At 40.8% G+C, this 23554-nt stretch overlaps 1 protein-coding gene across 3 annotated transcripts in view; it reads left to right on the top strand.

The window, feature by feature from the left end:
• Nucleotides 1-23554, top strand: part of atp1a3b (ATPase Na+/K+ transporting subunit alpha 3b) — a 60072-nt gene that overhangs the window by 18415 nt on the left and 18103 nt on the right. For 2 of the 3 annotated variants that reach the window (XM_061914800.1, XM_061914798.1), the window contains exons 2-8: nucleotides 17796-17915; nucleotides 18529-18588; nucleotides 18720-18923; nucleotides 19000-19113; nucleotides 19274-19408; nucleotides 19511-19628; nucleotides 21816-22084. In XM_061914800.1, the coding sequence (XP_061770784.1) occupies nucleotides 17796-17915; nucleotides 18529-18588; nucleotides 18720-18923; nucleotides 19000-19113; nucleotides 19274-19408; nucleotides 19511-19628; nucleotides 21816-22084 (1020 nt within the window). The remainder of the gene's footprint in view (nucleotides 1-17795; nucleotides 17916-18528; nucleotides 18589-18719; nucleotides 18924-18999; nucleotides 19114-19273; nucleotides 19409-19510; nucleotides 19629-21815; nucleotides 22085-23554) is intronic. The other variant, XM_061914799.1, reaches the window with a different exon arrangement.

Raw genomic sequence — 23554 nt, 5'->3', positions numbered from 1 at the left:
AATATGAATGAGGTAGAGCTCCTCGACTTGGTCAATTGAAAAGTAGCTCGCCTGCAGAAAAAGTGTGGCCACCCCTTCTCTAGCATCTCCACCATCCTTATGCAGTCCCAGCTTCACTGGGCAGGTGGCGTAGCCCGTATGCAAGACAAGAGGCTGCCCGAAAGACTTTTCAACGAGGAGCTGCAGCACGGCCAGTGGGCAAAAGAAATGCTTCAAAGATAAACTCAAAGCCTCACTGAAAGTGTTTGCCATCAACCCAGACACGTGGGAAGAATCCGCAATGGATCGAGCCACTTGGCACTCTTCCATCCACAAAGGAGGCAAGTTGTGCGAAGCAAACAGGACCACCGCAGAAAAGAAAAGGCAAGCCCGAAAAGCCTGTGCCATCAACCCTTCTGGAGACCTCCCATGTCCCTTTTGTACCGAACCTTCCGTGCCAGGGTCGGCCTCATCAGCCACCTGCGTACGCACAAGACAGAGCCAGTCCCAGAAACCCTACAATGACTAGAATGGTCCTCGTCCACCCGACGGACGAACAGAGATATTAAATGGAATGGAATGTAACGACAGGCGCCCAAAAAATCGGAGGAACGGTTTTACCTCATAAAAAGGCGGGACACAATAAAACATGATGCTACTTGTCGTTTTGCTACGCCGTGTTGACTCACGGTGTAAAAAAAGAAACAGCCTGCACATACAGTATGGCGACCTGATCCTGGTTTATTGATACTATTTATACTGCTAATATCTTATGGCATTCTTTACTTCTTGTAGAGGGTGGGTTTTTTTTGCCTTTCTGGAAGTTCAGTAATCACAGCGCTGATCAAAAACTCCCTCAGGATTACTGACACAACTCTCCTCTTCTTATTGCAAAACAACTCTGCACTCCTGAACCTACAGTCACACAATGCTAATCACACACACACTATGGATGACACACACTTTAAAAAGGGACTTGTGCAATCTCTTTGAGTGGGGTCAGTGCAGGTCAAACGCAAAGATTGTTGGTCAGTAAGTCATTAGAAGTTTCAATGGCGGGGGGAGGGGTTGTTGGACAAGTAACAAATACACTGTGGCGCCACCACCTGCTTTGTTTCAGCCTTTATCTGGTCTTGTCACCTCCCACGGATGTCTCAGCTTCCACGTGTGAGCTCCTGTCTGTCACCAACTTCCTTCAAATTCCACTCTGCCTCGCTCTCCACGTTCCTACAGCCCACGGTATGCCAAAGAAAGTTCTTAGACTTAGACAAACTTTATTGATCCACAAGGGAAATTGTTCCACACAGTAGCTTGTGTTCAAAGGATGGAAAGGGTATGGCTGGAAAGGATAATGCAGGTATTAACTAGACTAAAAATGTATAAATGTTGCCCGTGACAGGCGGACGGACGGGGAACAGACACTGTGGTGGTGAAGTAGGCCGGCTTCGTTGCGTGAAAAAGCCTACAATTTTTGCTTGGTTTTTCCGCTCCGTATGCTGAATAGCAATATATGATATATATCTCTATTATTTTCTGTAAAGTAAAAACAAAACACAAAAGAGTCCTAGTTACCTGACATACTAAGATGGTTGTGTGGGTGGGACAATGCTGCAGCAGAGATGTACTGACAGAGGCAGAGGCAGTACGAAGCCTAGCAGCTTGTTAAAACTTTAGTTTAGCACCAAATAATAATATAAATATATTTAATAAAGTAAAATAATAGTAAGGCAACAAGAGATGTATCCTACAATTCTCTTTTGTAAAGTAAATCTGAACAGCCGATATGGGCATCAACTAGATGATTTGCCTGATTTGTTGTTGAGACTTTAGTTTAGGCGGTGGCTCTTTGTTATTAAGGCTGCTGCCTTAACAACAAAGCGCTGCGGGAAACCATGTGTATGTATATATATATATATATATATATATATATATATATATATATATATATATATATATATATATATATATATATATATATATATATATATACATGTGTATATATATATATATATATATATATATATACATGTGTATATATATATATATATATATATATATATACATATACATGTATATATATATACATGTATATATATATATATATACATATACATGTATATATATATATATATATACATGTATATATATATATATACATATATATATGTATATGTGTGTGTGTGTATATATATATATATATGTGTGTGTGTGTATATATATATATGTGTATATATATATATATATATATATATATATATATATATATATATAAAAGGGACAAGCGGTAGAAAATGGATAGATGGATATATATGGGCTTCACGGTGGCAGAGGGGTTAGTGCGTCTGCCTCACAATACGAAGGTCCTCCAGTCCTGGGTTCAAATCCAGGCTCGGGATCTTTCTGTGTGGAGTTTGCATGTTCTCCCCGTGAATGCGTGGGTTCCCTCCGAGTACTCCGGCTTCCTCCCACTTCCAAAGACATGCACCTGGGGATAGGTTGATTGGCAACACTAAATTAGCCCTAGTGTGTGAATGTGAGTGTGAATGTTGTCTGTCTATCTGTGTTGGCCCTGCGATGAGGTGGCGACTTGTCCAGGGTGTACCCCGCCTTCCGCCCGATTGTAGCTGAGATAGGCGCCAGCGCCCCCCGCGACCCCGAAAGGGAATAAGCGGTAGAAAATGGATGGATGGATATTTGTGGGTTCTTCCGAGGATGTTGTAGTCGTAATCATTTGTGCAGTCCTTTGAGACATTTGTGATTTGGGGCTATATAAATAAACATTGATTGATTGATTGATTGATATATATGTATATAAGATATATATATATATATATAACATATATAAAATACAATATAATGTATACTGATATATTATATTATTATCCATCCGTCCATTTTTTACCGCTTATTCCCTTTTGGGTTGCGGGGGGTGCTGGTGCCTATCTCAGCTACAATCGGGCGGAAGGCGGGTTACACCCTGGACAAGTCGCTACCTCATCGCAGATCATATTAATATATTAGTGTATATTATATACATGCTAATGTACTTATTGTTCTTTATATTATTCACATAACCTTTATTTCTGACAGTCACAATCTACACCACACGCCTCCTCATTACGAGGTAGTAGAAGCGTGTCATGATAGAAATCAAAAGAAAATACAAACTTTTCAATTCCTGAGTCAAACTGTGGCTATCATCTCATTAAAAAGTACACAGAGGCGTACAAGTGTAAAAATCACTTCAACACTGTAACAGTAAAACTTTTAAAAGCAGGAGTGTCTAAAGTGCGCCATAAGCGTGTCGTAAAACAGGGGTACCTTTTTAACCTCAGGGCCCAACTTTATCACTACACCACTCAAATATTAACACTTAATTAGTAATCTTACTGTTTATTTTAATCATATTTAATCATTATATTTAACACAGTTGTATATAATGATTGAATATGATATTTTATTGAATAATGGCACTGGGTCCGACCATCTTAATCACAGCTGTTGTGACCTTGGGCAAGACACGTGACGGTGTATGAACATGAATGAAAGTTTGGCAACGGTCGGAGGGGCCGTAGACACAGATTGGCAGCAATGCTTCCGCCAGTCTGCCCCCGGGCAACTGGGGCTACAAATGTAGCTTACCACCACCATATGTGGATCTGGAGTGAATACATGTTCCCTGTGAAGCGCTTTAAGTGTCTAGAAAAGCTCTATATAAATCTAATCCAGTGGTTCTACAACTTTTTTCACCAAGTACCACCTCAGAAAAAACTTGTCTCTTTAAGTACATCCAGAATGACCATCATCAAAATACAGTAGCGTAGTAGGCCTAAGTATTTGTTTAAATTGTATTGAATATTTTTAGCCAGACTAGAAAGAGGGTACGCGAGCTCTTTCTAGTGGTACGCCAAACAATTACTTGATTAAAGTACAGTGTTTTAATTTTCTGTTTTCAAACACAGTGCCACTGTTCAAACTGTGTGTAATGTTACAGTGGCTAAAAATATTACCACTATATGTGTATGTGTACCACTAGTGGTACACATACCACAATTTGAAAATATCCATACATCCATTTTCTACCGCTTGTCCCTTTTGGGGTCGCAGAGGGTGCTTGCCCATCATTATTTTTATTATAGTTTTAACAGGATAAACCTTTCCAAATGATATGACTCCATGTGTTAATCATAAAGAATATTATCCAGGCTTAGTTCAGGTTAATTACAAAAATTAATAAAAATCAAATATACTGCAAACAAAAAACTGTTGAAAAATACAATTACATATAATTACACAGTGCTAAAGTAAAAACATTGTTTTAAATGAATAATAACCATTAATAATACATATTTTTCTGGACTAAACTGTCAATAAAATTAAAGTGCAAATGAAAATCCGGCTTTACTGATTTAATGATTATGTTTGTGCTTAAGAAACTTCTCTATGACTAGCTCCAGAAATGTGAAGTTAAAGTACTAATGACTGTCACACACACACTAGGTGTGGGGAAATGTGTCCTCTGCATTTAACCCATCCCCTTGTTCAGCCTCTGGGGGATGAGGGGAGCAGTGGGCAGCGGCGGTGGCCGCGCCCGGGAATCATTTTTTGGTGATATTGTCATGACTGCCGCAAGTGTTGGAAAAATGTATTACACTTGAGTACCGCTATACAGACCAAAGCTGAGAAACAGATATTTTTGTTTGGCGGTCCAACTATGGTTAAGAAAGGCTGTCCTAAACCATTACTTTTGCAGCTACATGTTTTTTTACTTTAGCAACGGCTTGCTACAATACAGCTAAAGTTTACACTTGTTGGAAAGCTTTGATGCTAGTCATCAAATGCGTTCAGCTACATGGTTTTTACTTTAACATCTGACTTCTGTTAAAGTAGCACAAAAGTAAAAATGTGCCGTTGGTCGGTACGCTTGTCCGGCCAATTTGATGCTAATTTTTACCCAAATGCCATCCATCCATTCGAGGTCGGGTCGCGGGGGCAGCAGCCTAAGCAGGGAAGCCCAGACCTCCCTCTCCCCAGCCACTTCGTCCAGCTCCTCTCAGGGGATCCCGAAGTATTTCCCGGCCAGCCGGGAGACATAGTCTTCCCCCTTGGCCTCCTACCGGTCGGATGTGCTCCAAACACCTCCCTAGGGAGGCGTTCGGGTGGCATCCTGACCAGATGCCCGAACCACCTCATCTGGCTCCTCTCCATGTGGAGGAGCAGTGGCTTTACTTTGAGTTCCTCCCGGATGGCAGAGCTTCTCACCCTATCTCTAAAGGAGAGACCCGCCACCCGGCGGAGGAAAGTCATTTGGGCCGCTTGTACCCGTGATCTTATCCTTTCAGTCATGACCCAAAGCTCATGACCATAGGTGAGGATGGGAACGTAGATCGACCGGTAAATTGAGAGCTTTGCCTTCCGGCTCAGCTCCTTCTTCACCACAACGAATTGATACAGCGTCCGCATTACTAAAGACGCCGCACTGATCCGCCTGTCGATCTCACCATCCACTCTTCCCTCACTCGTGAACAAGATTCCGAGGTACTTGAACTCCTCCACTATTGCTGTTGCTGTTTATGTTAGCAGCTGCTTCCTGTGATCAAACTAAAGAATTGTTTATTCTTTGATGTAGCATGAAAGTAAAACATGTGCCATTTGTTGTCATGCTTGTCTGACCAATTTGAAGCTAGTTAGCCAATGATTGTTGCTTTTGACATCAAAATATTTGTTCAGGCTTTGAAGTAGGATGAAAGTGAAAATGTGCAGTTCGTTGGTACGCTTGTCCGGTCATTTTCATCCTCATTATTACCCAATGATTTTTGTTATTTACGTCTTTCTGTGATCATCATACAAAAGCAACATTGTTAACGCTTTGAAGTAGCATTAAAGAACACTTCGTAGGTATGCTTGTCTGCTCATTTTGACACGAGCTATTAGCAGACATTTTACAATAGAAAAGAATCAAACTTTTTTGTCCACCAAGGTGGAAAATTGTCTTTAGCGCACCAACACAAGAGACAGACAGCACTAAAATACCAATTCTGTCATATAATGAAACCATGCAACAGACACAATAAAAACAAAGGTAAAATAAAAATGGGAATATTAGAAAACATAAGTAAAGATCGAGAAACTAATCAGTCAAAGATGAGAGAAATTCAGGTCATACATGTGGATATGTTTTCAGCTACATGCTAATTTTGTTATTATCCGCTTGGTTCGGTATAATGCAACTTAAGTAACACTCATCACGCTTTGAAGTTGGGTAAATGTAATGTGAATCATAAGGATGGATACCAAATTCGGTACTTTTAAAGGCACTGACCGAATTCCTTGGGTGCTACCGGGTATAGAGTCACGTAAAATCAGTGTTTCGATACCTTTGTTGCTTGTGACGTCTCATCCGGTTGCAGACTAAACATTGGTTCAAACACTCGGCGAGGACACAATCACCGTATCAGCACTCAAAGCGGCCTTGATCAAACTGATCTTACGTATTGTTGCAGTTTTCAATGCCAACAAAGCAAGTATGTATGATCGGAAAAACCCCAATAAAGCGCCACTTTTCCAAAATATGCGAGCTTGATGGTAATTTACATTAGCTTTGCCAAAAGCTTGGGCGATATATAGGGGTGTAACGGTACACAAACATTTCGGTTCGGTACGTACCTCGGTTTAGAGGTCACGGTTTGGTTCATTTTCGGTACTGTAAGAAAACAACAAAATATACATTTTTTAGTTATTTGTTTACCAAATTTGTAAACAATGGCTTTATCCTTTTAACATTGGGAACACTATAATCATTCTGCCCGAGTTAATCAACATTAAACTGCCTCAAATTGTTGCACAGATTAAATAAAATGACAAAACTTTTCTTCGACATATAAAAAGTGCAACATTAAACAGTTTCAAGTCAACTCATCATGCTTAATTTATCACATCATTTGGGAAGCCTGTAGGGTATTTTTATTATGTAAATGTTATATTTTTATCAACATGTGATAGCAGGGACCCTGCCCTTCAAAGCTTTTCTGTCTGTAACACACACACACACACACGCCGCAAAGTGAGCTAACGTTACGCTAAAAGCTAATTAGCATTCACCTCAAGCCAGAACTGCGAGCGAGCTGAGCGGCAGTTTAAGTTTCTAGAAGGTCAACGGGCTCATAGTGATGTTACTAGTAGTTGACTCGGGGGTGTTTATTATCATTTGGGGAGAGTACGCTGCCTTATGCTCACCTGCTAAACACCTATCTGCTCGACCCTGAAGCATTTACTACATGTGCTCTAAATATGCACTGCTGATTGGCTGTTACCACTATATATGTAACCAATCAGACGGCTGTGTGGGTGGGACAATGCTGGGTGCTGAGACAGAGGCAGAAGAAGCAAAGCAGCTTATTAAGACTTTAGCTTAGAAACTCGTTTGGTACACCCCCGTACTGAAACGGTTCAATAAAAATACACGTACCGTTACACCTCTAGCGATATATCAATTTTAATGATGTATTCCACTATTTTGCTTGCAGACGGTTTAGAAAATAAAAATAAAAATGTTCTCCTCATTTTCCGGCTTACTTTTTAAAGTACCAATGATTGTCGCACGCTCACTAGACCAGGGGCGCTCACACTTTTTCTGCAGGCGAGCTACTTTTCAATTGACCAAGTCGAGGAGATCTACCTCATTCCTATTTATAATTTATATTTATTTATTTATGAAAGAGACATTTTTGTTAACAAGTTAATGGTGTTTAATGATAATACAAGCATGTTTAACACACGTAGATTCCTTTCTTTCATGAAGACAAGAATATAGGTTGGTGTATTACCTGATTCTGATGACTTGCATTGATTGGAATCAGACAGTGGTGCTGATAACGTCCACATTTTCAAATGGAGGAAAAAAAAAGTCCTCCTTTCTGTCCAATACCACATGAAAGTGGTTGGATTTGGCATCTCATTTGTCCAACTTGCATACTGGTTTTTAAACACTTTGTTATGAGAGTAGCATATGTGTGTGGTCCTTTAATGTCTGGCAGCAGGTGAGTGACGTCAGTGAGTGTGCGGGTGGGCAAGCAAGTGAGAAAGCGGTCGCTGAGGGCGGGGGAGAAATACATTGGCATCAAACTCCGTAGCCTGCTAGCTTTCTGAGACTCTTATTTTGTTAGCACAAGCAGGATGTAACAGGTCTTTTATGGTGAAGACAGGAACTGTGCTGTCGGTCTTTAGAGTTTTGACAGTAGGTACGGAGTCTCTAGAAATAAAATGTGTTTCTCTGCGTCCGCCCTGTTAGTGATTATTTTCTTAAATATGAGCTGGCAGCAGCCAGCGTCATCTCACAAGATCCTCGGGTGCCGAGAATGTCAAACAACTGAAGAAAGTGAAGTCTTGCTATGATTGATGATTGTTCATTTTTATGTCTATTTTTTAATGCCTGGCTTGAGATCGACTGACACACCCTCCGAGATCAACGTAATGGGCACCCCTGCACTAGATGATTAAACCCCCAATTCCAACATTTGATGCTGAGTGCCAAGCAGGGAGGTAATGGCTCCCATTTTTATAGTCTTTGGTATGACTCGGCCGGGGTTTGAACTCACGGCCTATCGATCTCAGGGCGGACACTCTAACCACTTGCCTCCAGGGGCTTCCGTGGCTTGAGCCGCCCCCCTTGCTTCCTTAACGGCACACCCAGCAAAACATGGCTAATGTTAACGCTAATTAGAGCGAAACATTTGTTCCAAAGAAAAGAAAAGTATTGTCAGTGCTTTAAATTTGCGGCAACATAAGTGTAACAAATGACTGCACACTGCAAAGTGTTTAAAAAAAAACCTAAGGCATCAGCACAACAAACTTATTCCTGCCTTTGAAACCGAAGCTTTCAGCTGGACTTGGCACGCTACTTTTGATGTGGTTTTATGTAAACATGTCTGTGTCAGAAGCACAGCGAGTTCAATGCAGGAAACATCGTTTTACTAATGACAAAAACAGCAACCAGCACTAAACACAACAATGAACTTGATAGCCAATGGAAATAGGCAACATCGCATACAGCAGACAACAAACGCATGCACACATACACGTTACTACTAACTGCAAGGGAACAAATCAACGATTGAAGTACAAACCTTCAGCTTGCAATCCAAACAATACCCTGTTTGTGTACCAGAAGATATGACAGCCATGGAAGCACATTCAATCTCTTTATTAACCAGAAGTTACACAATCCAATGACAACATTCAACAGAGCTGCCAAAACTGCAAACAAACTGCCACTGCTAAACTGACAAACACAACTGAGCTAACTCTGTTCTGTCTGGCCTCCGGGCCTTGAGTTTGACACTTGTGGTCTAACTTCTGCGTTTAGAATTTTCCCAAGTGTGACGTCAGCCTATATCTCCATATGCAATATAAATGTACTCAAAGTGCTTTGGGCGAGTCTGCAATTGTAGTCCGACGTTGTAGTCAATAACTTCCTTTATGATCTCTATCCTCTTGTTGTGAGGCAGACTGGCTCATACATGCGGATGCATCTTTTTCTGTTGCCATTTCTGATACAAAGTAGCATAGAGTTCCAAGGTATATCTGTCAGAAGACTCCATATGGAAGCGCTAAAAACTACAACACAGATGACAGTGAGAAGACTGAGTCGAAGTAGAGCCACGTAGATAAGACTGCCCACAAAATGTAGAGCCACGTAAATAAGACTGCCCACAAAATGTAGAGCCACGTAAATAAGACTGCCCACAAAATGTAGAGCCACGTAAATAAGACTGCCCACAAAATGTAGAGCCACGTAGATAAGACTGCCCACAAAATGTAGAGCCACGTAAATAAGACTGCCCACAAAATGTAGAGCCACGTAAATAAGACTGCCCACAAAATGTAGAGCCACGTAAATAAGACTGCCCACAAAATGTAGAGCCACGTAAATAAGACTGCCCACAAAATGTAGAGCCACGTAGATAAGACTGCCCACAAAATGTAGAGCCACGTAGATAAGACTGCCCACAAAATGTAGAGCCACGTAAATAAGACTGCCCACAAAATGTAGAGCCACGTAAATAAGACTGCCCACAAAAATGTAGAGCCACGTAAATAAGACTGCCCACAAAATGTAGAGCCACGTAAATAAGACTGCCCACAAAAATGTAGAGCCACGTAAATAAGACTGCCCACAAAATGTAGAGCCACGTAAATAAGACTGCCCACAAAATGTAGAGCCACGTAAATAAGACTGCCCACAAAATGTAGAGCCACGTAGATAAGACTGCCCACAAAATGTAGAGCCACGTAAATAAGACTGCCCACAAAATGTAGAGCCACGTAGATAAGACTGCCCACAAAATGTAGAGCCACGTAAATAAGACTGCCCACAAAATGTAGAGCCACGTAAATAAGACTGCCCACAAAATGTAGAGCCACGTAAATAAGACTGCCCACAAAATGTAGAGCCACGTAAATAAGACTGCCCACAAAATGTAGAGCCACGTAAATAAGACTGCCCACAAAATGTAGAGCCACGTAGATAAGACTGCCCACAAAATGTAGAGCCACGTAAATAAGACTGCCCACAAAATGTAGAGCCACGTAGATAAGACTGCCCATAAAATGGCGCATTTGAAGAGGTGGTCAGATAGCGACTTGAAAATGGTCTGTAAAACATAATTGATGCCGAACTTTTTTTTTTTTTAAACAAACCAAACCATTGCATAATATGTAGACCACAAGGAAGTTGTTTTAAATGTACAAACCCCGTTTCCATATGAGTTGGGAAATGGTGTTAGATGTAAATATAAACAGAATACAATGATTTGCAAATCCTTTTCAAGCCATATTCAGTTGAATATGCTACAAAGACAACATATTTGATGTTCTAACTCATAAACATTTCTTTTTGCAAATAATCGTTAACTTTAGAATTTGATGCCAGCAACACGTAACGAAGAGGTTGGGAAAGGTGGCAATAAATACTGATAAAGTTAAGGAATGCTCATCAAACACTTATTTGGGACATCCCACAGGTGTGCAGGCTAATTGGGAACAGGTGGGTGCCATGATTGGCTATAAAAGCAGCTTCCATGAAATGCTCAGTCTTTCACAAGAAAGGATGGGGCGAGGTACACCCCTTTGTCCACAACTGTGTGAGCAAATAGTCAAACAGTTTAAGAACAACCTTTCTCAAAGTGACATTGCAAGAAATTTAGGGATTTCAACATCTACGCTCCATAATATCATCAAAAGGTTCAGAGAATCTGGAGAAATCACTCCACGTAAGCGGCATGGCCGGAAACCAACATTGAATGACCGTGATCTTCCATCCCTCAGACAGCACTGTATCAAAAACCGACATCAATCTCTAAAGGATATCACCACATGGGCTCAGGAACACTTCAGCAAACTAAACGCAGTTTGTCGCTACATCTGTAAGTGCAAGTTAAAGCTCAACAATGCAAAGCGAAAGCCATTTATCAACAACATCCAGAAACGCAGCCGGCTTCTCTGGGCCCGAGATCATCTAAGATGGACTGATGCAAAGTGGAAAAGTGTTCTGTGGTCTGACATGTCCACATTTCAAATTGTTTTTGGAACTATTCGACATTGTGTCATCCGGACCAAAGGGGAAGCGAACCATCCAGACTGTTATCGACGCAAAGTGTAAAAGCCAGCATGTGTGATGGTATGGGGGTGCATTAGTGCCCAAGGCATGGGTAACTTACACATCTGTGAAGGCACCATTAATGCTGAAAGGTACATACAGGTTTTGGAACAACATATGCTGACATCTTAGCGACATCTTTTTCATGGACGCCCCTGCTTATATCAGCAAGACAATGCCAAGCCACATTCAGCACGTGTTACAACAGTGTGGCTTCGTAAAAGAAGATTGCGGGTACCTGTCTGGCCCGCCTGTAGTCCAGACCTGTCTGCCATGGAAAATGTGTGGCGCATTATGAAGCGTAAAATAGGACAGCAGAGACCCCGGACTGTTGAAGGACTGAAGCTCTACATAAAACAAGAATGGGGAAGAATTCCACTTTCAAAGCTTCAACAATTAGTTTCCTCAGTTCCCAAACGTTTATTGAGTGTTGTTAAAAGAAAAGGTGATGTAACACAGTGGTGAACATGCCCTTTCCCAACTACTTTGGCACATGTTGCAGCCATGAAATTGTAAGTTAATTATTATTTGCAAAAAAAATAAAAAATACAGTTTATGAGTTTGAACATCAAATATGTTGTCTTTGTAGCATATTCAACTGAATATGGCTTGAAAAGGATTTGCAAATCATTGTATTCTGTTTATATTTACATCTAACACAATTTCCCAACTCATATGGAAACGGGGTTTGTAGTTTTCCAGGGCATCATTTCTTTCATGAAAAGGCTTGTTATGTCTTGCTGCCGCCAGAGGTTTACACACCTGTCTTATTGCAGCCCTACGGTTGTTTGGACAGGTGTGCCCGTGCACAAACCGTACATATAACACAAGCCGCTCCTTTTGTGCTGGCAAGCTTACGGCAGCCCAGACAAACTCCAACAAAGACTTGCGTAACCTTCTTCAAATGAGTGTCGTCATCAATCATTTTTTATAAGCCCACACAACCAGAAAGTCAAGTTTTGAAACCTATAGACCCCATTTCTCTGACACACAGTTCACATCGGAGGGGTTGTCTTTTGCTGTGTTTGTTTTCAGGGCGGTTTGTGCGCCCATGATGTTTGTGGTTAGTGTTGGAGCGCCACACTGCTTTTCATCTGTGCAAACCAGCAGGGAACTCTTCTCTAGACCTTTGACCTTGTTCTCCCCGGAGAATTATTATTGATTGTCATCTCAATCACGGGCTAGCGCTCACGGGCACACACTTCCAGTCTTCAGTGTGTATCTGACTGTATTGATTGGTCGCCTTCCCGCCTCCTTTAGTGTCACTTCTGACCTTTTGCATCCACGACGCACCGTCACGCCGCTCTCCTTCCTGACGACAGACTGCGGTTTACAGCGGATGATAAAGTGCGGCAGTGTGGAAAAATGTGAGTTATTAATAGGCCTCTCACGTCTCCTCCAGCAACGGAATTCGATTTTTGAAAGCACGAAAGGAATGAAGCTGCACTGCAGCAAAGCAGGCTGTGCTGCTAGTCTGTTACTATATTCATAGTGTGATGTCATCTTTTACCGTCCAAACCTTTTTTCTCGTCTTTTCACATAATCCTCCTTCGTAGTGCTCTATTTTGACCCAATGTTTTTTTTTTTATACAATATTCTCTTTTGTTATGCCAAAGAGAAACCACTCAAGAGGACGTTGGTTCTCGGGAGCTCGGCATGTAACATGATTACCGTTTGGCACGCACATTGTTCGTTTTTTATAGGGGACCTATTCTTTACCTGTTGGTATCTGTTTTTATGTGGTTAGGATCTGCTTAAGTCGCAAAGATTTTAAATGAAACCATGGAGGAGATATCTATAAAACAGTCTTGCCCTCCTTCCTTCTTACTTAATTCAAACCAGACCTGGCCAAACTAAGGCCCGGGGGCCACAAGCGGCCCCTTGAGCTTTGCAATCTGGCCTGCCGGACATTCCCAAATCATTTTTTTAGATCTTTAAGATCAGGAGTCTCAAACTCAATTTTACCTGGGGGCCACTGGATGCAGAGTCTGGGTGAAGCAGGGCCGCAAGAAAATATTTCTTAAAAGAAAACCCTTTTAAATGTCTTTAATTTTATTTTCAACACAAAATAAAATCAAAATATAAATGAGCAAAATGACAATTAAGGAATGTGAGGCAATGCAAATTAAACAACAATAAAAAAAAAATAACGGTTCAAATTGGTCCAGGTTATCGGGGACTGTTATTACTGACGGACAGTGGTTGCGCTGCGACTCCAGCCAGGCGCGTAAGAAAACCCTCGTCTCCATGGCAACGTTTCTGTCGCTTTCACTCATTTGCCGCTTTTCCACCTACGCTGGGGTAGGCAACCCAGAACGTTGAAAGAGCCATTACGGACCCAAATAACAAAAATTGTTGCCGTGGAGTTTACAGTTACAGTAGCACAATTAGCCCCAAACGGGCTAACATCACAATTAACGTGTTACACGTCCGATTCGCCATGCGACTCTGTTGGAGTATCAGCGCTGGGGTTCAGTGCACCACAGTATTGTATTGTCGCTTAGTCCTTCAACAGAGTGCTTCGGAAGCTTCGGAACGGCTCGTCTGGCGTCAATGTTCGGCCCTCGAGAGCCACATACCGCAAAGTGATTGGTAGATTCCTTCAGCTCCGCACACAACGCTGTCAAGCGCCATTTGTATCAAAAATTGCGGGCCGCACTGATTGATTGATTGATTGATACTTTTATTAGTAGATTGCACAGTACAGTACATATTCCGTACAATTGACCACTAAATGGTAACACCCCAATAAGTTGTTCAACTTGTTTAAGTCGGGGTCCACGTTAATCAATTCATGGTAACATTAAACTTTCATATTAAGTTGAGGCGCAAAATAAAATCTCGTGGGCCTCAATTGGCCCGCGGGCCGCGTGTCTGGGACCCCTGTTTAAGATGGAAAGGGTAGCTGCCATTATGATGTGCAGTGATGTTAGTCTTCAACTATAGAAAGTATTTGAAATGGCTGGAATCTGCGCTTATGGATGATATGCCAGTTACTATGGTCATCTAATTCAGTGTTTCCCACAGGTCAGGCATCTATTTGTGGTGGTGTGGTCGGGCGGCGAGGGATGGGGGGGAGAGAGGCGGCGGCGGCGGCGATGACCAAGAAGAATGCGGAGTTGGAATATAATTACAACACTTTATGTACATATTTATATAATATGTTACTACAAGCGCCATCCACATACAGAGTTTCATTGCTTTTATGAGCGGTCAAGCGAGTCAAAAGCCGAAAAAAATAAAATAAAAATTTTTTTTTTTTTTGTGGCGGCCATAATTCTTTCGTGGCGGGTCGCCACAAATAAATGGATGTGTGGGAAACCCTCTAAATAGTTACTATGGTCATCTAATTAGTTACTATGGTCATCTTAAAAGCGTTATTGATACTTATTGAACAGGAAATGATTAAACTTAAGAGATGGTTTGATGTCACCAAATTATCATTAAATGTAAAAAAAAAAAAGTTTATGATTTTTGGTAAGAGGAAAAGAGAGGACACCATCAAACTGTCGATAGATGGAATTGATATTGAAAGAGTTTCTGAACTTAGATTTTTAGGAGTGATACTGGATGACGGTCTGACATGGAAATCTCATATTGCACATGTACGAAAAAAGATGTCTAAGAGTATTTTTATATTAAACAAGGTAAAATATATGTTAGATTATAGAGCAATGCGCATATTGTATTGTGCACTTATATTGCCATATATCAGCTACTGTGTGGAAGTGTGGGGGAACACATATAAGAGTAACATAAAGGCATTGTATCAATTACAGAAAAGAGCTATAAGGATTATTCATAAAGTAGATTACTTAGAACACACTAACATTTTATTTATTAACTCTGGACTATTGAAACTACAGGAGCTAGTAAAGCTACAGACATTGTGTGTCATGTTTAAGGCTAGAAGTAAAACATTACCAGCAAATTTACAAAAAATGTTTGTCATCACTTCTGAGAATACAGAGCATAGAAGAAAAGGTCATTTCAAACAACAATATTCAAGGACAACTTTAAAGCAAATGTGTACATCAGTGGTGGGGGTAAAATTGTGGAATTCTCTTTACAACGAGATAAAAAACTGTAAAAATATATTCCAATTGAAAAAAATATATAAAGATAGAACGATAAGATCATATGGACAGACATAAGTGTTTACATTTTGTTTTTTATTTATTATTTTACTTATTTTTTGTCTGGTTTGGTATTTGCTCTGTATCATTCCGTGAGGTGTATATTATATTATTACTATTATTTTCTTGGTTTGGTTTATACTTTATGAAGTTTTGCACTTGTTGTGTTTTTCTTGTGTTTTTTGTTTTTGATTGTTTCATCACATTTGGATATATGTGTCGGCTTAAATGATATTCATGAAGTAAGATAATGTATTATGTCAAAGGGGGCAGGAAATTATAAGATTTTCTTCATCCTGCTCCTTCTCAGGAATTGTGTGAATTTAAATTGTATAATTGTGATGTAATTATTTATCGTTCTAAATGCACATCAATGACTGAGATAAATAAAAATGAAATGAAATCTAATTAGTTACTATGGTCATTTAATTAGTTACTATGGGCATCTAATTAGTTACTATGGGCATCTAATTAGTTACTATGGGCATCTAATGAGTTACTATGGTCATCTAATTAGTTACTATGGTCATCTAATTAGTTACTATGGTCATCTAATTAGTTACTATGGTCATGTAATTAGTTACTATGGTCATCTAATTAGTTACTATGGTCATCTAATTAGTTACTATGGTCATGTAATTAGTTACTATGGTCATCTAATTAGTTACTATGGTCATCTACGTCACAGCAGCTCAGACGAGGTACCAAGCAGTGTGGGCGGGAAGCGTTTCCACAGACATGGAAGGAGATTTTCACAACAAAGTTCTAAAGCTTAGTGATCAATAGAATAGAATAGAAAGAACTTTATTAATCCCTTGGAGGGAATTGCGCAAATATCACATTTATCAGATTGTAGGTGGGTTCATTTTGTACCCTTTGCGTTCATATTTCATAGTTTTTTGCGTTATTGTTGCGTTTCACTTGATTGTAAAATATGTGGATGGAAAGGGGGTATGACATTCATTTGATCAATATTCAGTGTATTATCGTTCATAGAAAAATGTAAAATTCAATTACGTTTTTAAGGTGGTCTGTCATAACGTTTTTAGCATTCAATCAGACTTTATTTTGAGGTTTTGTATTAGTTTTCCTAAAAATAGATATACCGGCCCTCAGACACATTTTTTTTTCTAAATGTGGCCCCCGAGTCAAAATAATTGCCCAGGCCTGATTTAAACCATCCATCCATCCATCCATTTCCTACCGCTTGTCACTTAAGGTGTGGCAGGGGTGCTGGAGCCTCAGCTACAATCGGGCGGAAGGCGGGGTACACCCTGGACAAGTCACCACCTCATCACAGGGCCAACGAAGATAGACAGACAACATTCACACACTAGGGCCCATTTAGTGTTGCCAATCAACTTATCCCCAGGTGCAGTCACGGGGGGAACATGCAAATTCCACAGAAAGCGATGCAGTAATGTGTTAATTTCCCACACTCCTGAGTACAAGTCGCACCACCCCGGCCAAACTATGAAAAAAACTGCAACTCATAGTCGGAAAAATACAGTATGTTGGATATGAATTGTGTTCGAATACAATCTACTTCTCAAGGCTGCTTCAAAAGGGGGTGCGTGATGTACTGTTACTTGCATGATTGATGATGTATTATCTTGGCTCGGAGAGCAAATTATTCTTTATTTAACATTTTCCTGAGACAAAGGGACACAAGCTACTAAAGTGGAACCTCCAAAGTCCAATACAATCCGGTCCGTGATTCCAAAAATGGCAAATTTGTTCCATTGTTAATTAACTAAATAAACAACAACTCACCCTTGACAAACAAAGGAGTGACCCAGTTGTGCGTACTATGTGTGTATACTTCAGCACATATTTAAGGTGTATGTAACTTATACTTCAATAATGTCATTATTTCTCTTTTCTCTTCTATGGAAATCATCGCCTTTTGAGGCGTAATATTCCAAAAAATCCAAACGTTTAATGCCTGTTTTTTTGTTGACTTTGGAGGTACCACTGTATTTGTAATTGAAGGGCATGCATAAAACTTGTGTGTGTGTCTGTAGTATGGCCGGTCAGACAGTTACCGCGTTGCCACCACACAGGACAAAGATGACCGATCCCCCAAGAAGAAGAAGGGGGCAGCCACCAAGGACATGGACGACCTGAAGAAGGAAGTGCCCATTGTGAGTAGAAAGCTTCCTCTTCCTCTTTCAACAGTGATGAAGACAAGTGAGAAAGTGACAGATAAATGTGATATTATTCATTGGAAGAGGAAAGCAGAGGGTGTGACCGACTTGTCAAACAACCTGATTGCTGTTGAAGAGAATTGAAAGTCTGTCATACAGGGTCAAAAGTTGTATTTCTTTGCTGGTAAGAAACTTGATAGCAGGAAGTCCCCACACACGGTGCGACAAACAGACCGGTTGCCATGATACTCTGATGTCCCCCCCCCCCCCCCCCAGGTGAACTGCATGCATAGAATCCATTTGTTAGAAGTGACTTATTGAATGGTCATTTGTTAACAAGTTCAACACAAATTGGCAGTAATTAGTCAAGACTTGGAGACACGGTAGGAATAAATAAGCTCTGCTTCTTCCTACTCCTTTTCGGACATGTTGAATTTGTAATGCATGTTCCACCAAATACAATTTATCGTCGTTACAATGAAATATTTCCAAATGATTCAAACTGTCTTATGTTGATATGACCGACAGTTGTTCTTGCATGCACAACTGCTAACTGGTATATGCTCCTGTTAAAATATAATAATCATATGATTTTGTTTTCCTTGTACAGACGGAACACAAGATGTCCATAGAGGAGGTATGCAGGAAATACCAGACAGACATTGTCCAGGTAAATACATTTTCTCACAGTTGGCCACCAGATGGTGCAATAGTCCGGTCCACACGCTTACACAAATCATACAAACAGTATTATTTCAATTCTAGAGTAACAACTGTTTTTGTTTTCTATAATCCCTTCAGGGTCTGACCAATGCCAAGGCCGCAGAATACCTTCTCAGGGATGGCCCTAACGCGCTCACCCCGCCTCCCACAACCCCGGAGTGGGTCAAGTTCTGCCGCCAGCTCTTTGGCGGCTTCTCCATCCTGCTGTGGACCGGCGCCATCCTCTGCTTCCTGGCCTACGCCATCCAGGCCGCCACTGAAGACGACCCCGCGGGAGACAACGTAAGGAGACACGTCTGCTGCACCCCTTACCAATATCACCACACCGTAGCCTCTAACACGTACGATATCTGTTCAGCTGTACCTAGGTATCGTGCTCACGGCGGTCGTCGTCATTACCGGTTGCTTCTCGTATTTCCAAGAGGCCAAAAGCTCCAAAATCATGGAGTCTTTCAAGAACATGGTGCCTCAGGTAAGGCGTTCCAGCCATGTGAAAGCTAATAGCAACGCACACACACACACACACACACACACACACACACACACACGTGCTCAAGAAAACAACAGTCAATCATGCCTGCAGGGTTTAATTTCTGATGCGTTTTTTTTTTTTTTTCAACCATCGACCACAGCAAGCGTTGGTGATCCGAGAGGGAGAAAAGTCGCAGATCAACGCTGAAGAAGTGGTGGCCGGAGATCTGATCGAAGTGAAGGGAGGAGACCGGATCCCCGCCGACGTCCGAGTGGTTTCAGCTCACGGTTGCAAGGTAAAGAGGCGGGCGTGACCGACACCCATGTGTCGTTAAACAAGACCAAGCAAACTCCTAATTGTTCTTTCCCGTTTTTTCCCCCTCCCTGCTGTTAAATAGGTGGATAACTCCTCCCTAACTGGCGAATCAGAGCCTCAGAGCAGGTCACCTGACTGTACCCACGACAACCCCTTGGAGACCCGAAATGTGGCATTCTTCTCCACCAACTGTGTGGAAGGTGTGTTCTCCTTATCATAACTATTTTGCAAACTTTGCAACTTTGTTCTAAAAGACAATACTTTCTTGACAACAACAGTGTTTACTATTATTCCCTTTCCATGCTTATTCGGGATTCTACCTACTGTAGAGGTATATGGTCGCTTATTGGTCAAACTGGGGCTGGGCGATATGGACTTTTTTTAATATCTCCATATTTTCAGGACACATCACGATACACAATATATATCTCGATATTTTGCCTTAGCCTTGAATGAACACATGATGCATATAATGACAGCAGTATGATGATTCTATGTGTCTACATTCAAACATTCTTCTTCATACTGCATTCATATATGCTACTTTTAAACTTTCATGCAGAGAGGGAAATCACAACTAAGTCAATTGACCAAAACTGTATTTGTTAAACAGTTATTAAGCAGTGGCACAAACATTCATTTCAAAACAGAAAGTGCAAGATTGTCAGAGACATTTTAAAACAAGCTTTGAGTGCACTTTTGTGCATGATGTCACTAAGATGACATATTTTGTACAGAAGGCCATTACTGTCATGTTGAGTTGATGACGAACCCCAAGATGCAGAGAAGGCGGCAGGCATTGTGTAAGAAAACATGATTTAATTGAACACTAACACAAAACCAAACAAAAGGGTACAAACAAAAGGCGCGTGCAAGGCGGAGAACAAACTTGGCTATGAACAAAAACACTTACTGTGACACAAAGGAACTATGGCATGAGCAGAGTGAACACAAGTAGACACAGCTACAACGAGAAGTAATAATGACATTGACAGGTAGTGGTGACAATAATCCAGCACTGACTGGAGGACAAAGCAGGTTTAAATAAGAGTGGGCTGATTGACACCAGGTGTGGCCAGGTGCCAATCAGCCGCAGCTGAGGGGAAACAGCGCTCAGGGAGGAAAGCAGGAAATGACCAAAATAAAAGCGCTGACAGGAAACAAAGACATACACAGAGGAAAAACTAAAACAAAACCAAACTGTCAGGGACAAGCCTGACAACTGCAATAGTTTAAAACAAATAAAGTTCACTTTTGTGCATGATGTCACTCAAGATATTTCAATACATGTCAAATAAAAATGAGTCACATAATAGGAAATCAAATAGTGTAGGCCCTTCGCCATGTGGTAGGTTACTGCGGACATTATCTCCTTCTTTTGTTGATTATTTTTTTCATACGGTGTTAATCTGGCAATGGTTGCTTGGGCATTTTGTGGGTGTGGCACCGAACGGAGATGTTGACATGCGGAGTTTCAAGCACTTCTTATTCTCTAGCGGGTGACTTTTCAAATGATGCTACATTAGCAGTGGTGCTACTTTTTGTAGCAACGCTTTTGCCGCATAATTGTTCAACATCTTTCCGCTTGAAGCCAAACCACCGCCAGACGATGGACCCTGTGCTGTTTTTCTTGGGAACTAATTCTTCCTTCATTTATTACCAGATTCGCACCTTCTTTCTCTTGTGTTACCTCTCACACCACTCCGCTAGCATCACTGCTAACGTTACCATGTCGCTACCTGTTTGCTCCGCGGGAGCGTGTGACGTTGCACACGTGACGTGTGTAAGAGGGTGTGCTTGTTTTAAATCTCTGTGAGTGAAATGCCCGCAGCTAAAAGCAACTGCGTGAGAAGGTATACTCGAATATAGCGATATAGTCATTTCGCACAGATACAAACTATCGATATGTGAAACATCTTTATAATCAACTTTATAATCAACTTTTCCTCAAAGGTGCGTTCCTGTGTAATTGCGCACTGCTCATGCGTCCTCTGTGCACAGCCTTTCTGAGCCACGCACTAAATAAAATCCAATCTAAACTTGAAACCGAATAAATACATAAGTATTTGTTGTGTAGAATTTTGCAATACAACTCTGACTGACAGAGCTCACAACCAAATGATGAACCTTGGGATTTGATACCTTGGCATTGTTTAACATGAGTATCCAACAATGGAACAATATTAGTAAGTCAGAAAAGACGAACGTCATCATAGGTCCTTCAACATGTTGCCATTTCCGACTGTTGCATTCCATGTGCTAGACTTTTTGCATTTCCTGCTGTACTCTTTTGAAGTGTTGAGTCAAGTTGAGCTAGTCGTACTGTGCCATGGGGAAAAAAGTGCAAATGAAATGAACTACTCTTTCCTGTAATTCCCCGAAACCAGGCACAGCGCGTGGAATCGTCATCTGCACCGGAGACCGTACCGTCATGGGTCGCATTGCCACGCTGACCTCTGGCCTGGAGACGGGCAAAACACCCATCGCCAAGGAGATCGAGCACTTCATCCACATCATCACCGGTGTGGCTGTCTTCCTGGGCGTCAGCTTTTTCGTCCTGGCCCTAATCTTGGGCTACTCCTGGCTGGAGGCTGTCATCTTCCTCATTGGTATCATTGTGGCTAATGTGCCTGAAGGCCTGCTGGCTACTGTCACTGTGAGTAGGAATCATTCCGCTCTCATTTAAAGGGGGAAACTACCTTTTTGGGGGGGGGATTTTACCTAGCATTCACAATCCTTATGTGGGATAAGCACAAATATGTTTTTATTTTAATGCATTCCATCCATCCATCCATCCATCTTCTTCCACTTGTCCGAGGTCGGGTCGCGGGGGCAGCAGCCTAAGCAGGGAAACCCAGACTTCTCTCTCCCCAGCCACTTCGTCTAGCTCTTCCCGGAGGATCCCGAGGCGTTTAATGCATTCGAACTTTCTTTATTTAGTTTATTTCGAACATGAACACACTTACAGCATAATACATCACACAATTTCATATAATTTCACTTTACATCATGTCTGAAAAGGAGTAGGAAGAAGCATAGCTTATTTTATCCTAACCCTTTCCCACTTCAGAGCGTTTACAAATATATACATTCATTTACTGACTTTTTTGTAGTACAATGACAACTAAAATACAACAGTTTTGTAACATATAATTAAGTCAGTCATTATTAACATACTGAGATGAAGAATACCTTATTTTCAATAAGGTTGAAAGTATTTCTCATAATTCTTCTTCTTTGTACTTTGTAAGCACTGTTAATTTGAACAACCTCTTCAACTGGATCATATCAGTACAATGTTTAAAGTCCTACTGAAAGCCACTACTAGCCACCACGCAGTCTGATAGTTTATATATCAATGATGAAATATTAACATTGCAACACATGCCAATACGGCCGCTTTACTTTACTAAATTGCAATTTTAAATTTCCCGCCGAGGTATCATCCTAAAACGTCGCGCATTGTAGAGAACATTTTGTTCCAGCACCGTTCACAGCTATAAGTCGTCTCTTTTCATCGCATAATTCCACAGTATTCTGGACATCTGTGTTGCTGAATCTTTTGCAATTTGTTCAATGAATAATGGAGACTATATTTCTCCTTTTGAGTTGAGAAGAAAATTGTTGTACATTCTTTGGGAGCCGGTTATAGTTTGCTTTGTACATCATTTTAGCTGTTTGCACTTTTATTAAATCGTCGAACTTTGATATTTTTGACTCAATAAATAAAGTGTAAACTTGTAAATAAACGCGAACAAGAGTAAGCTACCGTATTTTTCCGACTCTAAATCGCAGTTTTTTTCATAGTTTGGCCGGGGGTGCGACTTATACTCAGGAGCGACTTATGTGTGAAATTATTAACACATTTCCGTAAAATATTAAATAATATTATTTAGCTCATTCACGTAAGAGACTAGACGTATAAGATTTCATGGGATTTATGGATTAGGAGTGAGAGATAGTTTGGTAAAGGTATAGCATGTTCTATATGTTCTAGTTATTTGAATGACTCTTACCATAATATGTTAGGTTAGCATAGCAGTTGCTTATTTATGCCTCATATAACCTACACTTATTCAGCCTCTTCTTCACTATTCTTTATTTTCAATTGTCTATTCTTGGTGTT

Source organism: Nerophis ophidion, linkage group LG11, assembly GCF_033978795.1.
Source record: "Nerophis ophidion isolate RoL-2023_Sa linkage group LG11, RoL_Noph_v1.0, whole genome shotgun sequence".
Lineage (NCBI taxonomy): Eukaryota > Metazoa > Chordata > Actinopteri > Syngnathiformes > Syngnathidae > Nerophis > Nerophis ophidion.
This window is presented reverse-complemented; position numbering and strand designations above follow the sequence as displayed.